The sequence below is a fragment of the Perognathus longimembris genome, chromosome 20, assembly GCF_023159225.1.
Source record: "Perognathus longimembris pacificus isolate PPM17 chromosome 20, ASM2315922v1, whole genome shotgun sequence".
Classification (NCBI taxonomy): domain Eukaryota; kingdom Metazoa; phylum Chordata; class Mammalia; order Rodentia; family Heteromyidae; genus Perognathus; species Perognathus longimembris.
In genome coordinates, this window is record NC_063180.1 from 7,175,414 (window position 1) to 7,194,067 (window position 18,654).

Consider the following 18,654-nt stretch of genomic DNA (forward strand, 5'->3'; position numbering starts at 1 on the left):
CTTCTTCACATAGCTGATATGAAAGAATTTGGTCTGTGGGGGTAAAATATGCACGTGTGTGTCTTCATCTGAAACATTGACCAGGTGCTGGGTAAGAAAAAGATGAACTTAGAGTCAAGACATTGTTTTATTTATATGCATATTCATCTCATTTATTTCCTCCTCTTGTTCCTAAAGGTGATTTGAGATGTTTGTGTGTGCGCGCTTGCACGCAAGCGTGCGTGCATGTGTGTGTATGTGTGTGTGTGCCAATTCTAGGACTTGAACATATGGCCTGGGCACTGTCCCTGAGCTTTTTTTTGCTCAAGGTTAATGCTCTACCACTTGAACCACAGCACCGCTTCCAGGGTTTTTTTTGTTTGTTTGTTTGTTTTTTGGGGGGTAGTTAATTGGAGATAAGAATCTCACAAATTTTCCTGCTCAGTCTGGCTTCAAACCATGATCTCTTTGTCAGCCCCCCCAAATAGCTAGGATTACTGGCATGAGCCAATGATGCCTGGCAAAGAAGACTTATTTTGAACTTTTCAAAAGATTTGAAAAAAAAAAATCAGACATCATTTAAGAATAGGGAAGTTTGTCCATGTGCCTGGTGCCCCCTTCTTGGGAAGGGTACCAGAGCCTCCTAATCTCCTATGGTCCTCCCCATCACCCTCAGCCCTGAATAGTTAGGCGTGTGCTTTCTGTTGCCTGAACAAAGAGGGCAGCCATCTATTCCCATGGGTTCTCTAATTATATGCCACTGGCTCCGAGACTGGAAGAGAATCAGGAAAAGTTATACGGCTGGGTCAGCCTCCTATGGACAGACAGCAGAAGGTCAGCTCTGTGAGGCAGGATTAAAGGGGGGTCAAGTTAGCAGAGATTGAGGAAATAAATCAGTTTCTTCTGCTTGAGAGAACAAGAACTTTGGGTTCTGGGGATCCGGGCTTCATTTGGGCCAATGGGGGATAAGAGGCCTTTGGCTTACAAAGTCTAGGCCAGAGTCCCCACTATGATTCCCAAAGACCCATTGCCCCAAGTTCTTACTTCTTACATGGGAACATTCCTAAAGTATCACAGTTGTAACTTTGTTTTGCTATATTTTATTTTATTTTTATTAATGTTTTTTGTACCAGTGCTGAGGCTGGGCAGTGCTTGGGACCTGGGCACTAGCCTTCAGGGGTTTTATTTTTTTCTGTTGTTGTTGTTGTTTGTTTGTTTTTTGCTTAAGGCAAGTGATTTAGTGCTCCACTTCTGACTTTTTGAAGGTTAATTGGAAATGAGAGTCTCACTGAGTTTCCTGACTAGACTGGCTTCAAACCTCAACCCTCAGATCTCAGCTTCCTGAGTAGTTAGGATTATAGCTGTGAGCTACTTGGTCTTGGCTGTCTTTTATTTTTAATACACCAAAAGCCTAAAGACACAAGCTCCCCAGGATTTTCCTGACTCCTAAGAGGCCCTGCAGAAGAGACAACCTGGGTGGGGTTCGCACAAGGGTGGTCCTTCCAAGAGAGTGGGAGAGAGGTATGCTAGGCTATCCTGCTCAGAGCCTTGGGGTGTGAACCCCACCTGGGAATGGACAGATCCTCATCCAGACTTGGCAAAAAAGACAAGCATGGGAATGGGACTGTACAAGCCTTGAGCTGGGTGTCCAAGGAGAATTGATTTTTTTTTATCATCATCATGTACTTAGAAATAATCCACCAAGGGCAATACATTAAGCAAGGTGTATGAACTTTTGTTGGTGTGTACCATGGGAGTACAGAAAATGACAATCTGTGCCCCAGGAGTGCCTCGCAGGTGCTGAGGGTCCTCGTCTAAGTCCATACCACTCTAGAGAGTGTGAACTCCAGTGTGAATTTCCGTGATGCTTGCAGGTGGGGGCTGCTAGGCTTCTCGATTAGAGAAGGGTTAATGGGGATACAGGGATTATCAGAAAATAATTATCCTGTCATTTCTACTCTCAAGAAAAAGGGATAAGAGAATCTGGAGCTCAGATGCCAATATCCTTCAGGATGACATTCAGCCAGGTGCCAGTGACTCACACTTGTAATCCTAGCTACTCGGGAGACAGACCTTAGGATTCAAAGCCATCCCAGGAAGAAAAGTCCATGAGACTCCTATCTCCACTGAACCAGCAAAACGCTGGAAGCAGAAGTGTGGTCCAAGTGTTAGAGCACCAACCTGGAGGGGAAAAGCCAAGTGAGGCTCTGCGTTCAAGCCCTAATCACACACACACACACACACACACACACACACACACACACACTCAGAGGACTCAAATTCTCTTAGGTCCTTAGTTTCTATTGAAAATCTGATGCGAAAGAGAATGCACAAAACACAATTCCATATGATAGTAAAGGCCTTTACTGGACTTTAGTGATGGTAGGGGAAGAAAATTATTCAAAGAAGGACTTCTTTATTTCTACTTTTTTTTGTTGTTGTTGTTCTTTTAGCCATGCCTGGGGGCTTGGAACTCAGGGCCTGAGCGTTGTCCCTAGCTTCTTTTTGCTCAAGGCTAGCACTCTATCACTTGAGCCAAAGTGCCACTTCTGGCTTTCTCAATTTATGTGGTGCTGAGGACTCAAACCCAGGGCTTCATGCATGCTAGGCAAGTACTCTACCACTAGGCCACATTCTCAGCCCTTCTTCTCCTCCCCCTCCTCTTCCTCCCCCTCCTCCTCCTCCCCTTCCTCCTCTTCCTTCTCTTTCTTCTTCTCCTCCTCTCCCTCCCCCTTCTGCCCCTCCCCCTTCCTTTTCAGAGGCAGTCTACATTTCCCAGCTGATCTTGAACTCTTGGGTTGGAGCAATCTTCCTGCCTCAGCCTCTGAGTAGCTGGGAGTACAGATTTGAGATCTGTGCTCTGGTGCTTGGCTTGGACAGGACATTGAAACAAAAAAGAAAAAAAACCCTGTTGTCCAAAGAGCTTTTAAAATGAACTTGGAACACCAACAAGCTTAACAAATTGATTCCCAAAACACATTGGGAGGACTAGAGATTCTATTCATTTCTCAGTTCTCTGCTGTGGGTTGCTAATACCCATGGTTTGCTATAATTAGCCATGTTCTTTGTCCTACTAAAGACTGTGTTGTCTGAGCCCTGGAGGACAGAGGGACTGTTTAGTAGAAGACACAGTGATGTGATTTTGCTCAAAGCAGAGCTGGGTCTAACTTTGCCTCAGGCTCTTTCCTCTGCTTCTTACTGTCTCCTAGCTCAGGGAAGTTCAGTGACCAAATTCTATGCTCCATCTTTCTTTCCTTTCATGCTGTATTAGCAAATTGGTTTTATTTTTAGATTGTTAAAAATAATATCCTTTCAGGGATAAAATGGTATTTTTGCCTTTCCACCAACTTACAACTAAAATAATTATTAAAATCATTATTGAAAACACAAGAAAGTATATTTTAAATTAATATGTGAAAACATAACAAAACCTGACAATACTACTCTGTCTTCTGTTTCAGGGTGCAGCGGACTTGGTTTGTCCAGCATCTCTGTTCCTCTGGGAGCTAGCCTTCCCTGGCTCTGTTTCCCAGGATGCATCCTCTGAGAGGCCCACATTGACCCCAGCATGAATGAAATTCAGGTCTTTCTTCAGTTTCATAGGATGTCTCCTTCCCATTATAAACAAACAAAAAACCCACCGATCACACACCAAGATGTATAGGATTAACAACCCATGGTTAGGATTTACAGGGATAAGATAGAGCTTGGGGCTCATTCCTCTCCCATTCCCTTCTGTATGCCATTGCAGGGTTTGTAACAGGTACTGCTTTTGCTGAAAAGCTCTGACTTCTTTATATGGGTCTACAAATTACCTCAAAAGAGGAGGAAAAAAGCTTGGCATCTCTGCCTCCATTTTCTATGTGTCTTTAAGCCATTCTCTCTGCAGATAATTTGGGATCTAAAGGGTTCTAAGGACAGGACTGATGGATGCATATTTGTGAAAAGTAACTGAAACTATCTGGATGGAACAACTAAACTTCTGGAAAGCATATCGAGCAGGCAATGATGATTTGTTTACCCTGATCAGTGATGACCGCATAACCACTTCTCTGGAGGCCTTCCCCAAACAAGGACCAAACCAATGACCAATCAGACCATACTTTGAACAGATATTATAATTATGCCTGCCTCTCCTCTGCTTCCAATTATTTGTCTATGTAACCAATGTCTGTACCTTGAAAACAGCAGAAGATGGGCCGAAGTACTTCCCATGGCTGCCCATGGTCTGTAATAAATCTCCTTTCTATGCCCTTCACTATGGGAGTGAATGGCTGGGTGTGATGTGTAGAACTTCCTAGAGTTTGAGCCTGGGGCCTAAGTACAGGCCTATGTTTCCACACTGGAGTGAAAAAGCAGAGTCTGCCTCCAAGGAAGTCTTGGTCTAGTGTGGATGGAGCGCAATCTTTACTCCAAAGCATTTATCCCCAGTATACTTCCAAACACATTTTCAGCTCCAAGCTGGATGTGGGGGGCTCTCCATTCAGTTATTGCCAGCTTCTCTAGAGAAGGTCAATTCTTCATCCAGGGATCTGGGGCCAAAGTCCAGCAGTTCTGTATGTTCTTGAAGATGTTTCACCTTAAAATGCATGCTGCTCATCTACTGCATTCCTCTCAATAGAGAGTAAGGTTGGTTCTCAAAAAACACAAGCTGTATTTATATCTGTCGTATTGATTCTCCCCTCCATTTCCACACAGAAGCCTTTGAAATTCATGGTTTTAGTTTTGAGAAGCAAGCTCCTACGGTGAGGAAGGGCAGTCCCTAAAGGCTGTAATAGGGAGTTAAAAGCTAATATTGTTTTTTTACAAATCCAGAAGGAAATGTCCACTCTTTTACAATAAGGCTTTACAAGGCTAACAATTTTATTTGGGGTGGCAACAGAACACTGGTTGTCTTCTAGGAAAATTGATGGATTATTTACTTAATAAATGTTTTTACCCAGGCAACATCTTTCCACAGCAGGGAGAGAGAGAATGTAAGGAGTCTCTGTTTTGAGAAAATGGAGGAGTATTAATTCAAATTTGAAAGTAAATCGAAGCACAGATTTCAACATGAATGCAAGATCTGGATCAATCTCAAACGTTAATAAACAATTTATTGTGGTTTTAAACATACATTCAATCATTCCATCCCTGGGCAATGTACACAGTTTCCTGTGGTGAAACCAAGATAAAAGCAGAGTTGTTGAATTTTCCCTCTTGTTTGGCAGGAATCTCAAGGAAATTGCCTTGGGCTTCCTCTTAACTTGGCTGGTGGAAATAGGAGACTGGCTCTCCCAATACGGCCAGAATATTATTAAGATGAAGTCATTGTGTTCGTTTATCTATTTCTGTTTTAATGTCTGATAGAAATGTGTGGTTGTTTAGACTTTACACTGCATTACTTGGCCTCAGAAGCCGCTACCAAGTCAGTTCAGTCTCAGCAAGTGAGTTCAGTGTGATTCTTTCGCAAGTGTTTGCTGAGTGCCTTCTGTGTGTTGGGCATTGTGCTAGGTACAAAGGAATGATATGAGAGACAGACTTGGCTTCTGCCTATTCCCAGCAGAGTGAGCAGAGCAGAGGCTTTGTATAACTAAATCATACTCCTGAGCTTCCCTAACACTCTCAAGGCCAGTAAAAACCCATAGGGGAACTGAAAATTGATTTCGGAGAGGGCAAAACAATCTCAAATATGACAGTGGTCTGGGATCTTCAAAGCTCAATGTACCTCAGAAAATTGTATTCCTTAATATTTCATTCTTCTCATTCATGTCTCTTTAAAGGACATCAATGAAAGAAAAGGTTGAGTTGGGCACTATTGGTCCAAACTTGTAGTCCTAGCTACTCAGGAGGCTGAGATTTAAGGATCAAGGTTTGAAGCCAGCCCAGCAAGAATATCTATGAGACTCTTATCTCCAATTAATGAACAAAAAGCCAAATGTGGAGCTGTGGCTCTAGTAGTGAAGTGCTAGCATTGAGATAAAAGCTAAGGGAGGGGCTGTGAATGTGGCTTAGTGGTAGAATGTTTGCCTAGCATGCATGAAGCCCTGGGTTCGATTCCTCAGCACCACATAAGCAGAAAAAAACACTAAGGGACAGCACACAGAGCCTCAGTTCAAGCCTCAGGATGGGCCCGTGCGCCACACACACACACACACACACACACACACACACACACACACACGCACACACACGTTGTGAACCCAAACCATCTGTAAAATTCCACAAAGGGGATCTGTATGTTTTCAAGTATATCATTGCTCTGTTTAAAAACTCATCCTTAACTTCCTTTGCTATCTGAAATACATTCAAGTTGATCTTCTTATCTCAATCCATACTCCCCAGCTTTCCTATCACACCTCCCCAAATCCTACAACTCACCTAAACCAGATTGTACACTGGACTCCGAGTTTACTACATGTTTTCTCTCCCAGAACCTCTTTCCACGTCTTCTTCTTGCTCTGACGTTCTCTCACTTTGCTTGTGGGCCATGCCACCCAGCTTCTCTTCCACACTCCATTTTATACCTTCCAGTGTGGGCGACATGGTATCTCTCAGAGAACATTTTCTTCTCATTCCTTTACAGCACCTTGTCTGTCTGCTATCATGTTTGAGTTGTTTGGTGTGGGTTTTTTTAAAAGCTATTTGGGGGACTTGTTCAATTTAACATTTCCCAAAAAAATGCTTTCACATAGTGGATGTCCTTGCCAACTGTATGTGGAATTAAAGAAAAGAAAACCCAAAACATGGTAATATACACTAGACAGTACAACTTCACTAGAGAGAATAATAAAAAAATGTTCCATTGGAAATGAATACTAGGGAAGATTAGTATTAACATGATTAAATTTATAAAGAGGGCAAAGAATTTTTAACTTGGTAACATTATTGGAACCATTGACATTATACTTAGCAAAAGTAAAATGCCAGTCATGTTGTCTGGTTTTTTGTTTGTTTGTTTGGTATAGTAGTTTTATTTTATTTTTTTTTACAGTAAGGAAAAGCACTTTATGACAATATATCACAAATTCACAAAGATCACTTCAATATACAAAGCAATTGCTACCATTCTGAACACAAACCAGCTAATATATGTACATGGTGTTCATAAAATGCATTGTAACCCAGTACATTTTTTTTCCTTTACTCACAAAACACAGAAAGATTTTGGTAGAAAAATTGATACCCTGTTTTGTGCTGAGTTTTAGGGGAGGAAAAATTCAAAAGCCAAACACCTTTGGAGGACCCCCTCTGGTTATATTGTTGCTAAAACGTTTCAAGTGACACATCTGGGTTAGAAATAGTTCTTTTTGCTGGGGGTGAGGGGGTGTTATAAATCAGTTAAGGACAACTGTACAAGGGAAACTGCTAGCCAGTGCTCTTTGCCATCCTTAATAAATCTATACTCACAGTAAAATGTTGAAAAATTATTTTCCACTTTCAATATAAATAATTTTACTACATAAACAATTGGAGTGTCACCTGGATAAAAATGTCTATAAAGCATTTACCAATTCAATCTTAACACCTAAGAAAATAAAACCTCCCAAACGCAAAGCTTGATCATTTCATGTGGCCAACTAACATCAAATCATTCCCTGCAGAGATTTTCTTCCTCTAGCAGTTTTTACCCATCCCGTTGACTCTGACCATCTCCAAGGTGCTCATTACACAGCAGCATAGAAATGCCATGCTTCGGGCTGGGGATATGGCCTAGTGGCAAGAGTGCCTGCCTCATATACATGAGGCCCTGGGTTCGATTCCCCAGCACCACATATACAGAAAATGGCCAGAAGTGGCGCTGTGGCTCAAGCGGCAGAGTGCTAGCCTTGAGCAAAAAGAAACCAGGGACAGTGCTCAGACCCTGAGTCCAAGGCCCAGGACTGGCCAAAAAAAAAAAAAAAAAAGAAATGCCATGCTTCGAGCGCCAATGCCTAGAAAGTAGGTAAAGTTCCAAGTTGCTACTGCTTGACCCGTCTCAAGACATTTCCTGTTGTTCATTTTCCTTTTCCTTGCTGGTGAGAATAATTGAAAATGTATCATGTTTGACTTAGCTGGGACCTGCACGCACAGTGCCAGAATGTGGACAGGTCAGTATATTCTCTGTGTGCTAACCAACTCTGCATGTTTTCTTGTCAACTTGCTTTACAGACTTTGTTCGAGTTATTTATTTATTTATTTATTTATTCTGGCTTTTAAAAAATTATTTATTTATTAGTTAAACAAAAGTTTTTGACAAGGTGTTGTGCAAAAGGGGTACAGTTACATAATAGGGCAGTGTGTACATTTCTTGTGATGTCTTACACCCTGTTTTTCTTTCCCTTCCCTAGGTCAGGTAGACATATATACAATATACAATGTATCAAGAACATATACAGTAGCCACGTGGCCTATGCCAAAGGAGATTCACCTAGGGCTTTAAATGAAATGTCGACAATAGAGTTTGCTTATCCTTGTCTTATATGAACGTGCATACATAGCTTTTGAGCTGTTGTGATCCACTGAGAGGTCTATTTTTGGCCTTTATATGTTGAGCAGTTGTTTGGTTTTAGTTACATAATGTATGGTCGCTGACCCAAGCCTGTGGGAAATACCATTTGACAAGAAGGTTTTGGTTTCACAGACCTGGTCTCTACTGTCTCCCCCTCCCCCCACCTTAACAGTCATATATCAAGGAGATCATGCCCCTTTGTTTTCTGTGTTCTAGGCTTGTCTCACTCAACATTATTTGTTCAAGTTCTGGTACAGTAGTTTTAAAGTTACAAGTTAATTATTAACTCTAATAAATGCCATCTTGTAGAAAATGGTAATATTTCTGAACATTCTTTAGAGGATCTTAAGTAGGCTTTCTGTGATTCTGGGGAGCGTCTACTTTAAAATAGGTGAAGCTCTTGCCCTGTAAAGGGGGAAATACCCCAGAGCTAGTGACAAAGGTGATAGATTCAATGCAACTCCTATCACAATTGCAGGATACTCAAAATGATCTTAAGAAGAGCAAGGGAGGCGCATTTGCACATTTTTGGTTTCCAAACTTACTGAGAACTTCAATAATCGAGTGTTATATAATGCCAGTAGGACAAATGTACAGATGCATGGAGTAGAAATGAGAGCCCAGAAAGAAACTCTTACATTTACAGTCCGCAGATTTTCACTAAAACCGTCTAAGCTGTTTGGTAGAGAAAAACTAGTTTTCAACTAAAAGTAGTGGCACATGCAAATGATTGGAGTTACCCTTTATCTCACATACTACAGTAAAATTAAAGTGAACAAAGAACTAAAGTTAAGAACTAAGACTATAAAATTCTTTTTTAAAAATATAATTTTTGTTATAATTAAGCTGTGGAACAGTGAGGTTACCATTTCATAAGTCAGGTAATGAGTGCATTTCTTTTTGGACAATGTCACCTTTTCCTTCACTTTCCTCCATTTCCCCTCTTGTCCCTGCCCACAAGTTGCAGTTTATTTTCCACATCATGTCTACTGAGAAGGTATAAAATTCTTAGAAGAAGACATAGGTGTAAATCATTATGGCCCTGAAATTGTTATTGAAAGCACAAGTAACAAGGAAAAAAATGGATAAATTGTATTTCATTACAATAAAAACTTGACAGAGTCAAGAGAATTAAGGCAGGTATAAGATACTTATAAGTCACATATATGATAGGACTTGTATTCAAAACATATGAAGAACTCTCAAAACACAACAGTAAAAAAAACAGTAAAAAAAAATAAAGTGACAAGGGATTTGAATAAACATTTCTCTAAGGAAATAGCAAATGCCTGCCTTGGGAATGATGGTCTTTTTTGTCAATTGTGGAGCTTGGACTCAGGGCCTGAGCACTGTCTCTGAGCTTTTTTTGCTCAAGGCTAGTGCTCTACAGTGTTACTTTGGCTTTTCTGATGGTTAAATGGAGATAAGAGTCTCACAAACTTTTCTGCCCTGGCTGGCTTGGAACCTCAATCCTCAGATCTTAGTCTCCTCAGTAGCTAGGATTACAGGAGAGACCAGTCTTTACTCCTTTAAAACCACCTCTGCTCAAGGAAAGGTTTAACTTCATTGCTATAAGTAATTACAGATGTTTTCATATCCATTATCACATTTCATGCAAGTAATTGATATAAAGGAGAAAACTCAAATTGAGTGAGGCTAGTAAATACTTCTGTGCTGCAAAACTATCAGTATTTCATGGAATTAGTTCTCAGTTGGTTGTGTGAGGCCATTTCATGTGTGTTGGCCAGTTCAAGGCCAGTGAACTCATGAAAAAGTATACCATTAGTCACTATAGAAATGCAAATAAAGCTTTATTGATCTACTTACTGACCTCAAAAAGATATGCTCACTTTCTCATCTGTGGCACCCATGAATGTGACCTTATTGGATAAAAGGTCTTTCTGGAGGTTAAATTAAGGATCTTAGGATGGGTCATCCTGGATTACCTGAGTGTGCTCTAAATATAATGCTAAGATCCTTTTTAAAGAAAAAGAGAAGATATAGGGAAACAGGAAAATATCATGTGAAGATGGAGGCAGAGATTAGAGTGATGCCACCACAAACCAAGAACACCCAGGACTACCCCAAAACTGGGCCCCAAGAGCCTCCAGAAGGAGTGCAGCCTGCAGCACCTTGATTTTGGACTGTGGCCTCTGGAACTGTGAGACAATAAATTTCTAATTTTTATAACCTAAAAACAATAGCACCATGTGTTAAAGCAATGTCACACTTCCAAGAGAATTAGAAATATGTCCACAAATACATACATGTGCATGAGTAGTCACAGCACTGTTATTCAATAACAGACCCCAAACAGAAAGAACCTATATGTGCACCAACTGATGAACAGATAAACAAAATGTGGTCAGTCCCCACAATGGAATAGTATTCCATTTTGAAAGGGGATTTAAAGTACTGGCTCACACACACTGTGCTGTATGAAGGAAGCCAATCACAACAGACCACATGTTGTGTGATTTCATTCATGTGCAATTCCAGACCTATAGTGACAGGAAGTGCATGCATGGTGCCTAGTGAGGCATGAGTGTTTGGGGAGTGACTGATACTGGGTTTCTTTTGAGAGTGATAAAAAAATCTTTTGAACTTAGATCTTGGCAGTGATTGTACAAACCCAAAATCTACTGAAATCACTGAATTGTATTGTTATAAATGGGAGAGTTCATGGAATGTGACTTATATTTCAATGAAGCTGTCAAAAAAGAATAATAAAGAGCTAACAGTAAAACCTTAGTTTATTTAGCCTTTTGTATTTACTTAGCTTATAAACATTAAGTGACTATTAATAGTAAATATTTTAAGTTTATCCCACTAGGACCTAGCCTGCAAACTTTAACAAGAAAAAATAAATTCCAGAAAGCTGTTTTTGCTGGCTGGCTGGGGAAGTTCTAAACCATACTTTTAAACCCTCATTCTCTTCCTAAGAATGGAAACTTTAAGGAGCTGTCCCTCACTACCTACTTCAATATGCAGGGCCTCCCCAACACTGCTCCATTTTCTGGGGATGGTCTGACAGAAACCACCCTTCACTCCCTGACAGTTTCACCATTGTCTATGTTCTGAAGTGACTCTGATTCAGTGTCCTGAATCAGACTCTTTCTTAAAATCATCAGTCTTACAGTTGCTGGGGTCAGGTTCAGAAGTAGAACATCACACACACACACACACACACACACACACACACACACACACACACACACACAGAGTGAAGGCTGGCTGCCTACTCTGCCCCACCCCATCCTGGCTCAGATGCTGGTTTGGCTTAGATCCAGAGCCCATTATGGAGCAGTTCTGGGATTTCCTGTCCACTGTGACTTTGGGAGACTGCGTGAGGTCCCTGAGGTAGGGGAGCTAATGTAAAGGTTTGGATGTGTTTTCACATGGGTAAGCACAAGTGGGATGGTGAGGGACACCCTGGTCAGCATTCAGGTCAAGGAAGAGGAGCCAGGCAAGTCTGGTTCTATAGTAGACCTACTGGAGGCTCTGGCTGCTTGAAGTCCCACTTTTTCATCTCTCCTAGATCCTGCTCAGAAGAGCTACCTCTCCCTCTCAGATCTCAGCAAATTCCCCCTGACCAGAATGGTTGACTCAGGCATTGGTATCTGATCCTAGCAGGTTAAAAGGGTTTGCGCTAGAATCACCTAGGAAAGCAACATCGCATTCCTGGGGGGTGGAACCAGAGTGGTTTGGAGGAAGGTAACTCAAGAGTCTGTACAGGTCACTCAGTAGCTCTATGGGCTTAAGCAAATTCTTCAAGCTTTTGCAGTCCTTTCTCCTTCATCTCTAAGAGACACAAATTGCACAGAGCTACTATAAGGACCAAATCGGATCAGTACCCAGCCCTGCCATAGGGACAAGTATTGAGAAAGACTATTGGAAGAGCCTTGGGCACAGTGAAAAAATGTCCAAGGACACTGATGAAGCTTTAAATTGTCTTAAACTTCTGATCCAGAACTTCAGCCATTTATAAGTACTATAAGTGCAAAAACATCAATCTCATTTCATTACTTTATTACAACAATTACAATCCCCCTTCCAAAGTACCTACCAGAGGGCCAGGTAAAGTGTTCCATACCTATAATCTCAACACTTAGAGAGCTTGAGGCAGGAGGTTGCAAGTTCAAGGCCACCCTAAGCTACTCATGCCATGGTATCCCAAAAACCCAGACCAGTTAAACAAACAAAAAAGTACCTACCAGAATCTGTTCATGCTTTTTTCCTACTTGATACCCTCCAAAATGTACTATGCCAGGCCTCGCGTGGATGATCTTATTGTTCACAAGCTTGGCATAAACTTCTGTGAAAGCAAGGGAGATAAATACATCATGAGACACCCGAGGGAGTATTAAATTTAAGAAGGTCCTCTTAACATGGATTGGCTTTCATTTAGGGCATTTTAAGCACAACAAATTTTCAGACACTGGATACAGTTGTCAGTAGGATTAACTATCTGTTGCAACTGAACTGGGTGCTTCTCCCTCTACTTCTGAGCACCCCCTGGGAGATGCTCCCATCACCACCCAAGTTCGTAGCATATTTAATACTTATTAAAATAACTTGCTCTTCATGCATGCAGTACATGATTTTCTAATAAAAGGCTAACTGGTAAAGACCACACGCCCTGGCTTTGCGCTAACACTGAGATTATTTACTGTGTGTGATGAATACCCAGTTCACAGTATCCAAATACCAAGTGTTGTACTTTATTACTGTCTACTTAACTTTTATTATTTGATCTTGCCTGCAACACATTATAATATGATATAGAGACATCTTAAAGTTCTGAGTATCACTGTGGACAGTATAGCCTTGTTATAATATGATTTTTTTTAAGATTTTAAGAGCAATGTTAAGATAGCTGAGCTCATACAAGGGTTCAACCTATAAAACTTTACTCACTTCTTTATTTAGGCAGGGCAGAGATGTGTAGAGAAGGCTCTGGAACGTGTCATATTTTTCATTTGCATGCCTTCTGTTTTGTGTCAGATGGAGCTCTGCATACATTTGTTTATAATCCTCACACGAGCTCTATGAACTATTGTTTCCACTGTGAGGAGGAGGAGAGAGCTGAGGGTCCCAGCTGCTCATAGCTGGGAGCAGAAATCAGGCCTGTGTCTGCCTAGTTCTGAATGCTAAACTGCTGCCCTGAGAATGTCTAATTCCCCAAATGATAACCATTTGTCTTTGGCTGCATGTGAGTCCTAAGCCATAGTCACCACACCCCACGATTTACCATCATGGTCTGTGACACATCTGAAGTAGAGGGTGAAAGTGCTGTGGTACTTCCTTTGCATCCAGGCAGCAGTCACTGCCACCAGCCTGGGGCTAAATTAAAAAGCTAGAATGGGGTGAGAGGGGCTGGGAATATGGCCTCGTGGTAGACTGCTTGCCTTGTATACATGAAACCCTGGGTTCGATTCCTCAGCACCACATGTATAGAGAAGGCCAGAAGTGGCTATGTGGCTCAAGTGGTACAGTGCTAGCCTTAAGCAAAAAGAAGCCAGGGACAGTGCTCAGGCCCTGAGTTGAAGCCCCAAGACAGGCAAACAAACAAACAAAAACAACCCAAAACCAAAAAACAAAACTACCTATAGAATAGGGTGAGAGGGTGGTGGGTCAGAGGACTGCTGATCTCTGTAGATTATTACATCACATTTTTAAGTGATTAAACTACCATTACTTAGTGATTTTTTTTAATGTTGAAAGACTTGTGGTTTGGAGAAATAGGAGAAAACAATGGAAGGTGTGACACTGATCGAGATACATTGTACTTCTGGATGCTGGTGGCTCATGCCTGTAATCCTAGCTACTCAGAAGGCTGAGATCTGAGGATCATGGTTCAAAGCCAGCCTGGGCAGGAAAGTCCATGGGACTCTTATCTCCAATTAATCCCCAGAAAACAGGAAGTGGCACTGTGGGTCAACATGGTACAGCACTAGCCGTGAACTGATAGAGCTCAGGGACAGTGCCTAGGCTCAGAGTCAATGAACATTCCTACCATGACCTACCAAAAAAAGATGCAATATACTCACAAACTGATATGCTGCATTAAAACTACTTTGTACAACTACAGATAACTTTTAAAAATTAAAAAGACTTGTTTGAAAGTCACAGAGTAGATGTAAAGCTAGTCATTTTTCCTTTTAATGCCCCTAAATAGTCAAATATACCAATTTTTACTTATTACATCTTAGGGTGACAAGACTCAGGTTGAAATAAACATTTCTAAAATTTAAGATGGGCCTTGAAGGACAGGTGGCAGGCACAAAACATGGTGGATAGCTGAGCATGGGTCTCCACCAGCTGAAAGATGACACTCCACCTACTAGAGTGCCAACCTGGGGAAATCACATGGATTGTACAAAAGCAAGTGGAAACAGAATGTAGCTCTTCAAGTTGTTGTGTGTGGGCTAAATGAGAATAATGAGGACAAAAGGATGAGACTATTCGCCAACAAACACAGGACTTCCCAGACTTTGCAGGTTCAGCAATCTGTATGGGAAAAGCATAAGGTATAATATGCATATATTCCCAAGAACAGGTAACCTGGCACTGCATAGGGATAGCACAATGATCAAATTCAGCCCAGACATTAAAGGGGACCAGATGCCAAGGGAAGGAACAGTGGTTTTATTCAGTGTGCAAGGGCGGGGGGGCACTGAGAGTATTCAAGCAGGGTGGAGACAAGAGCCAACCAGTATTCTAGAAAGGAAACTGGTAGGTGGAGAGTGTGGAGAGGGATGAGAGTATTGTCATAGACCCATTGGCCTGCTGACAGGAGAAACAAGCAGAGAGAGATGGGAAAGGTAGCTGAGGAAATGGAAGCAGTAGAACTTGGTGACTAATTTGTGCTGCAAAAAAATTAAACCATTTAATGGCTAGATCTGAATAGAACTATTGTTTGCAATGGTAAAAAATTATTAAGAGCCAAACACCAGTGACTTATACCTGCAATCCTAGCTACTCCAGAGGCTCCAGAGGCTAAGAAGTGTACATGGTTCAAAGCCAGGCCAGGCAAGAATGTTCATGAGACTCCTATCTCCAATTAGCCACACAAAACTGGAAGTAGAACTGTGCTTCAAGTGGTAAAGCACCAGCCTTGAGTAAAAAAGGATCATGCCGAGGATCTAAGTTCAAGTCCCAGTACTGGCACAAAAACCAAACAACAAAACCTATTATGAACCTATAATAGACAATTCAGCCCCAACTTTTCTCTTCTGCCTTGTGAAGTTTGGATCCACTGGGAAGATGGGAGCTATACAGAAAGTCTGTTTTGGGCTGGGGATATGGCCTAGTGGCAAGAGTGCCTGCCTCATATACATGAGGCCCTGGGTTCGATTCCCCAGCACCACATATACAGAAAATGGCCAGAAGTGGCGCTGTGGCTCAAGTGGCAGAGTGCTAGCCTTGAGCAAAAAAGAAGCCAGGGACAGTGCTCAGGCCCTGAGTCCAAGCCCCAGGACTGGCAAAAAAAAAAAAAAAAAAAAAAGAAAGTCTGTTTTCTAACTACGTACTGGATTCCAGGAGGTGGTTAGGAACTTCCCCTCTTCTCCTGGGGTCCTCCACTAGTCTCTTCAAAAGTAGGGGTGATAGGATATTGCAGGGTTCTTCTGCATTCTTTAGCTCTTGGCTGGGGTTTTCCACAGCTGCCATTTTATCATGGAAAATGGAGATTTCCTTCTAGAGTCAAAGTTTATTTCCTGGGGAGAAGAAAGCACAGCAAATCATCTATGAGAAACCACATGCATATGTTTTCTCAATTCTGCCTATTGTACTTTGGCTGAAATCCTTCCTACCTCTTGTCTGCTGGCCATTCCACTCCACACAAAGATTCATGGCTGTTCCATTAACCTTTTACATCACACATCATACCCCACCCTAGTGGCATTGCTCTCCTTAACAGCTTTCCCCAAAATGTTCTCTAGAGGTGTGTCTTAGGCATCTGAAAGGAAAAATAAAGACTTGCCTGGTCAAATAAGCACACACAAAAAAATGTTGAAGTATGTCTCCAAATCAGTGTCATAGAGGTTTGTGAAGATCTCTTCAATATGTGGAATAACTTTTCGGGACACTGACATGTCACATTCCCTAATCCCTTTGCTACTAAAGGGCAGATGTCTGGGCAAGGGAGGCTACAGAGGCCTTTGTGGCTCTAGAAGTCATACTGTTGGTCAGACTTGCCTTCCCTCCATACTCATTTGAAATTCCATTTTCCTCATGATGTCCATGTTGATCTTAACACCCTTTAACACTCTTTAGTAATTATTGTTTCTACTGCTCATTTGACAATATTCTATTGTCTTGTAATAACATGTACAAGCCCCACATTTCCTTAGCTTCCAGAACTGTCTCTTAACTGTGTGTGTGCATGGAAGCTGAAATTTAATGTATGAATGTTTTTTTTTTTTTTTTTGGCCAGTCCTGGGCCTTGGACTCAGGGCCTGAGCACTGTCCCTGGCTTCTTCCCGCTCAAGGCTAGCACTCTGCCACTTGAGCCACAGCGCCGCTTCTGGCCGTTTTCTGTATATGTGGTGCTGGGGAATCGAACCTAGGGCCTCGTGTATCCGAGGCAGGCACTCTTGCCACTAGGCTATATCCCCAGCCCCTAATGTATGAATGTTTATGTGTTTAATTTTCACATGAGTCTACACTGTGAAGGGAAATGGAATGAATATATTGCAGACAATGTTCTACAATCACTTTCTGAAATAAGTTTCTGCTGACTCCTTCCCCCTTGCATCCCTTCTACCTAATATAGCCAAAGGCTGCCAACTCCACTTACCTCACCTGCTTGATTGCATCCTGCCTTTCAACACTAGCCCCCAGAGTCACCTTATAGGTGCTGCTCTTCCTAGTCTCACACAGTCCCTGCCTCTACTCCACTCTGGTACTCCACTCTGGTACTGCAGCTAAGTAGTTCTCATGCCAGCCTGCCCGCCACCTTTGAACTTTCTCACTCCCCACCCCTCATACCTTTAGTCTCTTCTCTGTCCTGTTCTCTCCCCCTAGCCAGAAGGCCTCTGCCTTCAGGGACCTGTCACCCCAACCCCTGCCAAGGGTGGCGATAGACCCCACACCCATCCTTCCCACATCCTCATTTGACCCTTTGGAGCCTGACCTTTTGTCTAACCAGACCCCGGCTGGTTTTCGGCTAGACACCTGCCTGGGGCTCAGGTCAACAGCAAGGCGGTAGACACGTAACCCACCTTGGGCCTCCCTGGCTCCAGTCCTGGGACGCTCCTACAGGTGGTTCCCAGGCGGGGTTCGGCGGGCACCAGCACTCGCTCCCAGCGTTGCCAAGACGACACAGACGCGCTCCGGGAGAGCGGGCAAGACCAAACGTCCCCACAGAGTGGGGGACGCTGGCGGCCGCTCCTTGGGAACAGCAGGCAGTGGGTAACCATGGGGGCTTGGAGCAGTCTCGGGGGCCTGTGGCAGAATAGAAAGAATGCCTTATAATGTGGGGAACCGGTAGATTTTCGGAGGAAAATAAATTTGGGAGATGCCATAAACTGGAAACCTGCACGAACAGAATGTGGCAGAAGGGAGGATGGGGAGGGCTTTACAAATGCAGTGGGGGCCAACCCCAGAGTGCACCCCACTCCTGCTTTTTTGTGCTTTTACTTTTATGGTAAGTCTCATACAAACACAGAGGTAGAGGGAATGGAGGAATAAACCTCACCACCCAGAATCAACCACCTTCACATCATGAGCAATCTTATTTACTCTACCTTTTCTTCACTGTATTATTTTGAAGACAATTCCAGACATTGTTACATCCATAAATACTTCAGGACAGGCCTCCAAAAGATGAAGACCCTCTTAGAAGAAGTCTTCAAAATTATATCTTATCACGTTTAAAAATCCACAACTACAAAAAAAAATTCACAACTATACTCAATTGTCTCCAAAAAAAGGTCTACTTTTTTAAAATTTAATTTTATTGTCAAGGTGATGTACAGAGGGGTTAGTTACAGTTATATACATGAGGCAGTACATTTCTTGTCATTGTTCTCTCTCCCTCGTTTTTCTCCCATTTTCCCTCCCCCCAGCACCCCCCTCCTAGTTGTAAAGTTCATTTCCAACATATTGTCTTGCCAGTATCCCTGCTGCATTGGTTCACCCTTTGTCCAATTCAGACACAGGGTATATACAAGACACAGGGTACCAAAATCAAATACAGTGAC

The 18,654-nt window shown here is 42.3% G+C and overlaps 1 protein-coding gene across 1 annotated transcript in view; it reads right to left on the reverse strand.

Moving 5' to 3' along the window:
• The window catches only part of Cfap221 (cilia and flagella associated protein 221), a 110,700-nt gene extending 93,045 nt beyond the window's left edge, over positions 1 to 17,655 (reverse strand). The window contains exons 1-4 of the mRNA XM_048369377.1: positions 17,586 to 17,655; positions 15,982 to 16,167; positions 12,664 to 12,764; positions 1 to 87 (exon numbers count right to left, since the gene is read on the reverse strand). Coding sequence (XP_048225334.1) covers positions 1 to 87; positions 12,664 to 12,764; positions 15,982 to 16,120 — 327 coding nt within the window. The 5' untranslated portion in view covers positions 16,121 to 16,167; positions 17,586 to 17,655. The remainder of the gene's footprint in view (positions 88 to 12,663; positions 12,765 to 15,981; positions 16,168 to 17,585) is intronic.
• Positions 17,656 to 18,654: the final 999 nt, after the last annotated feature.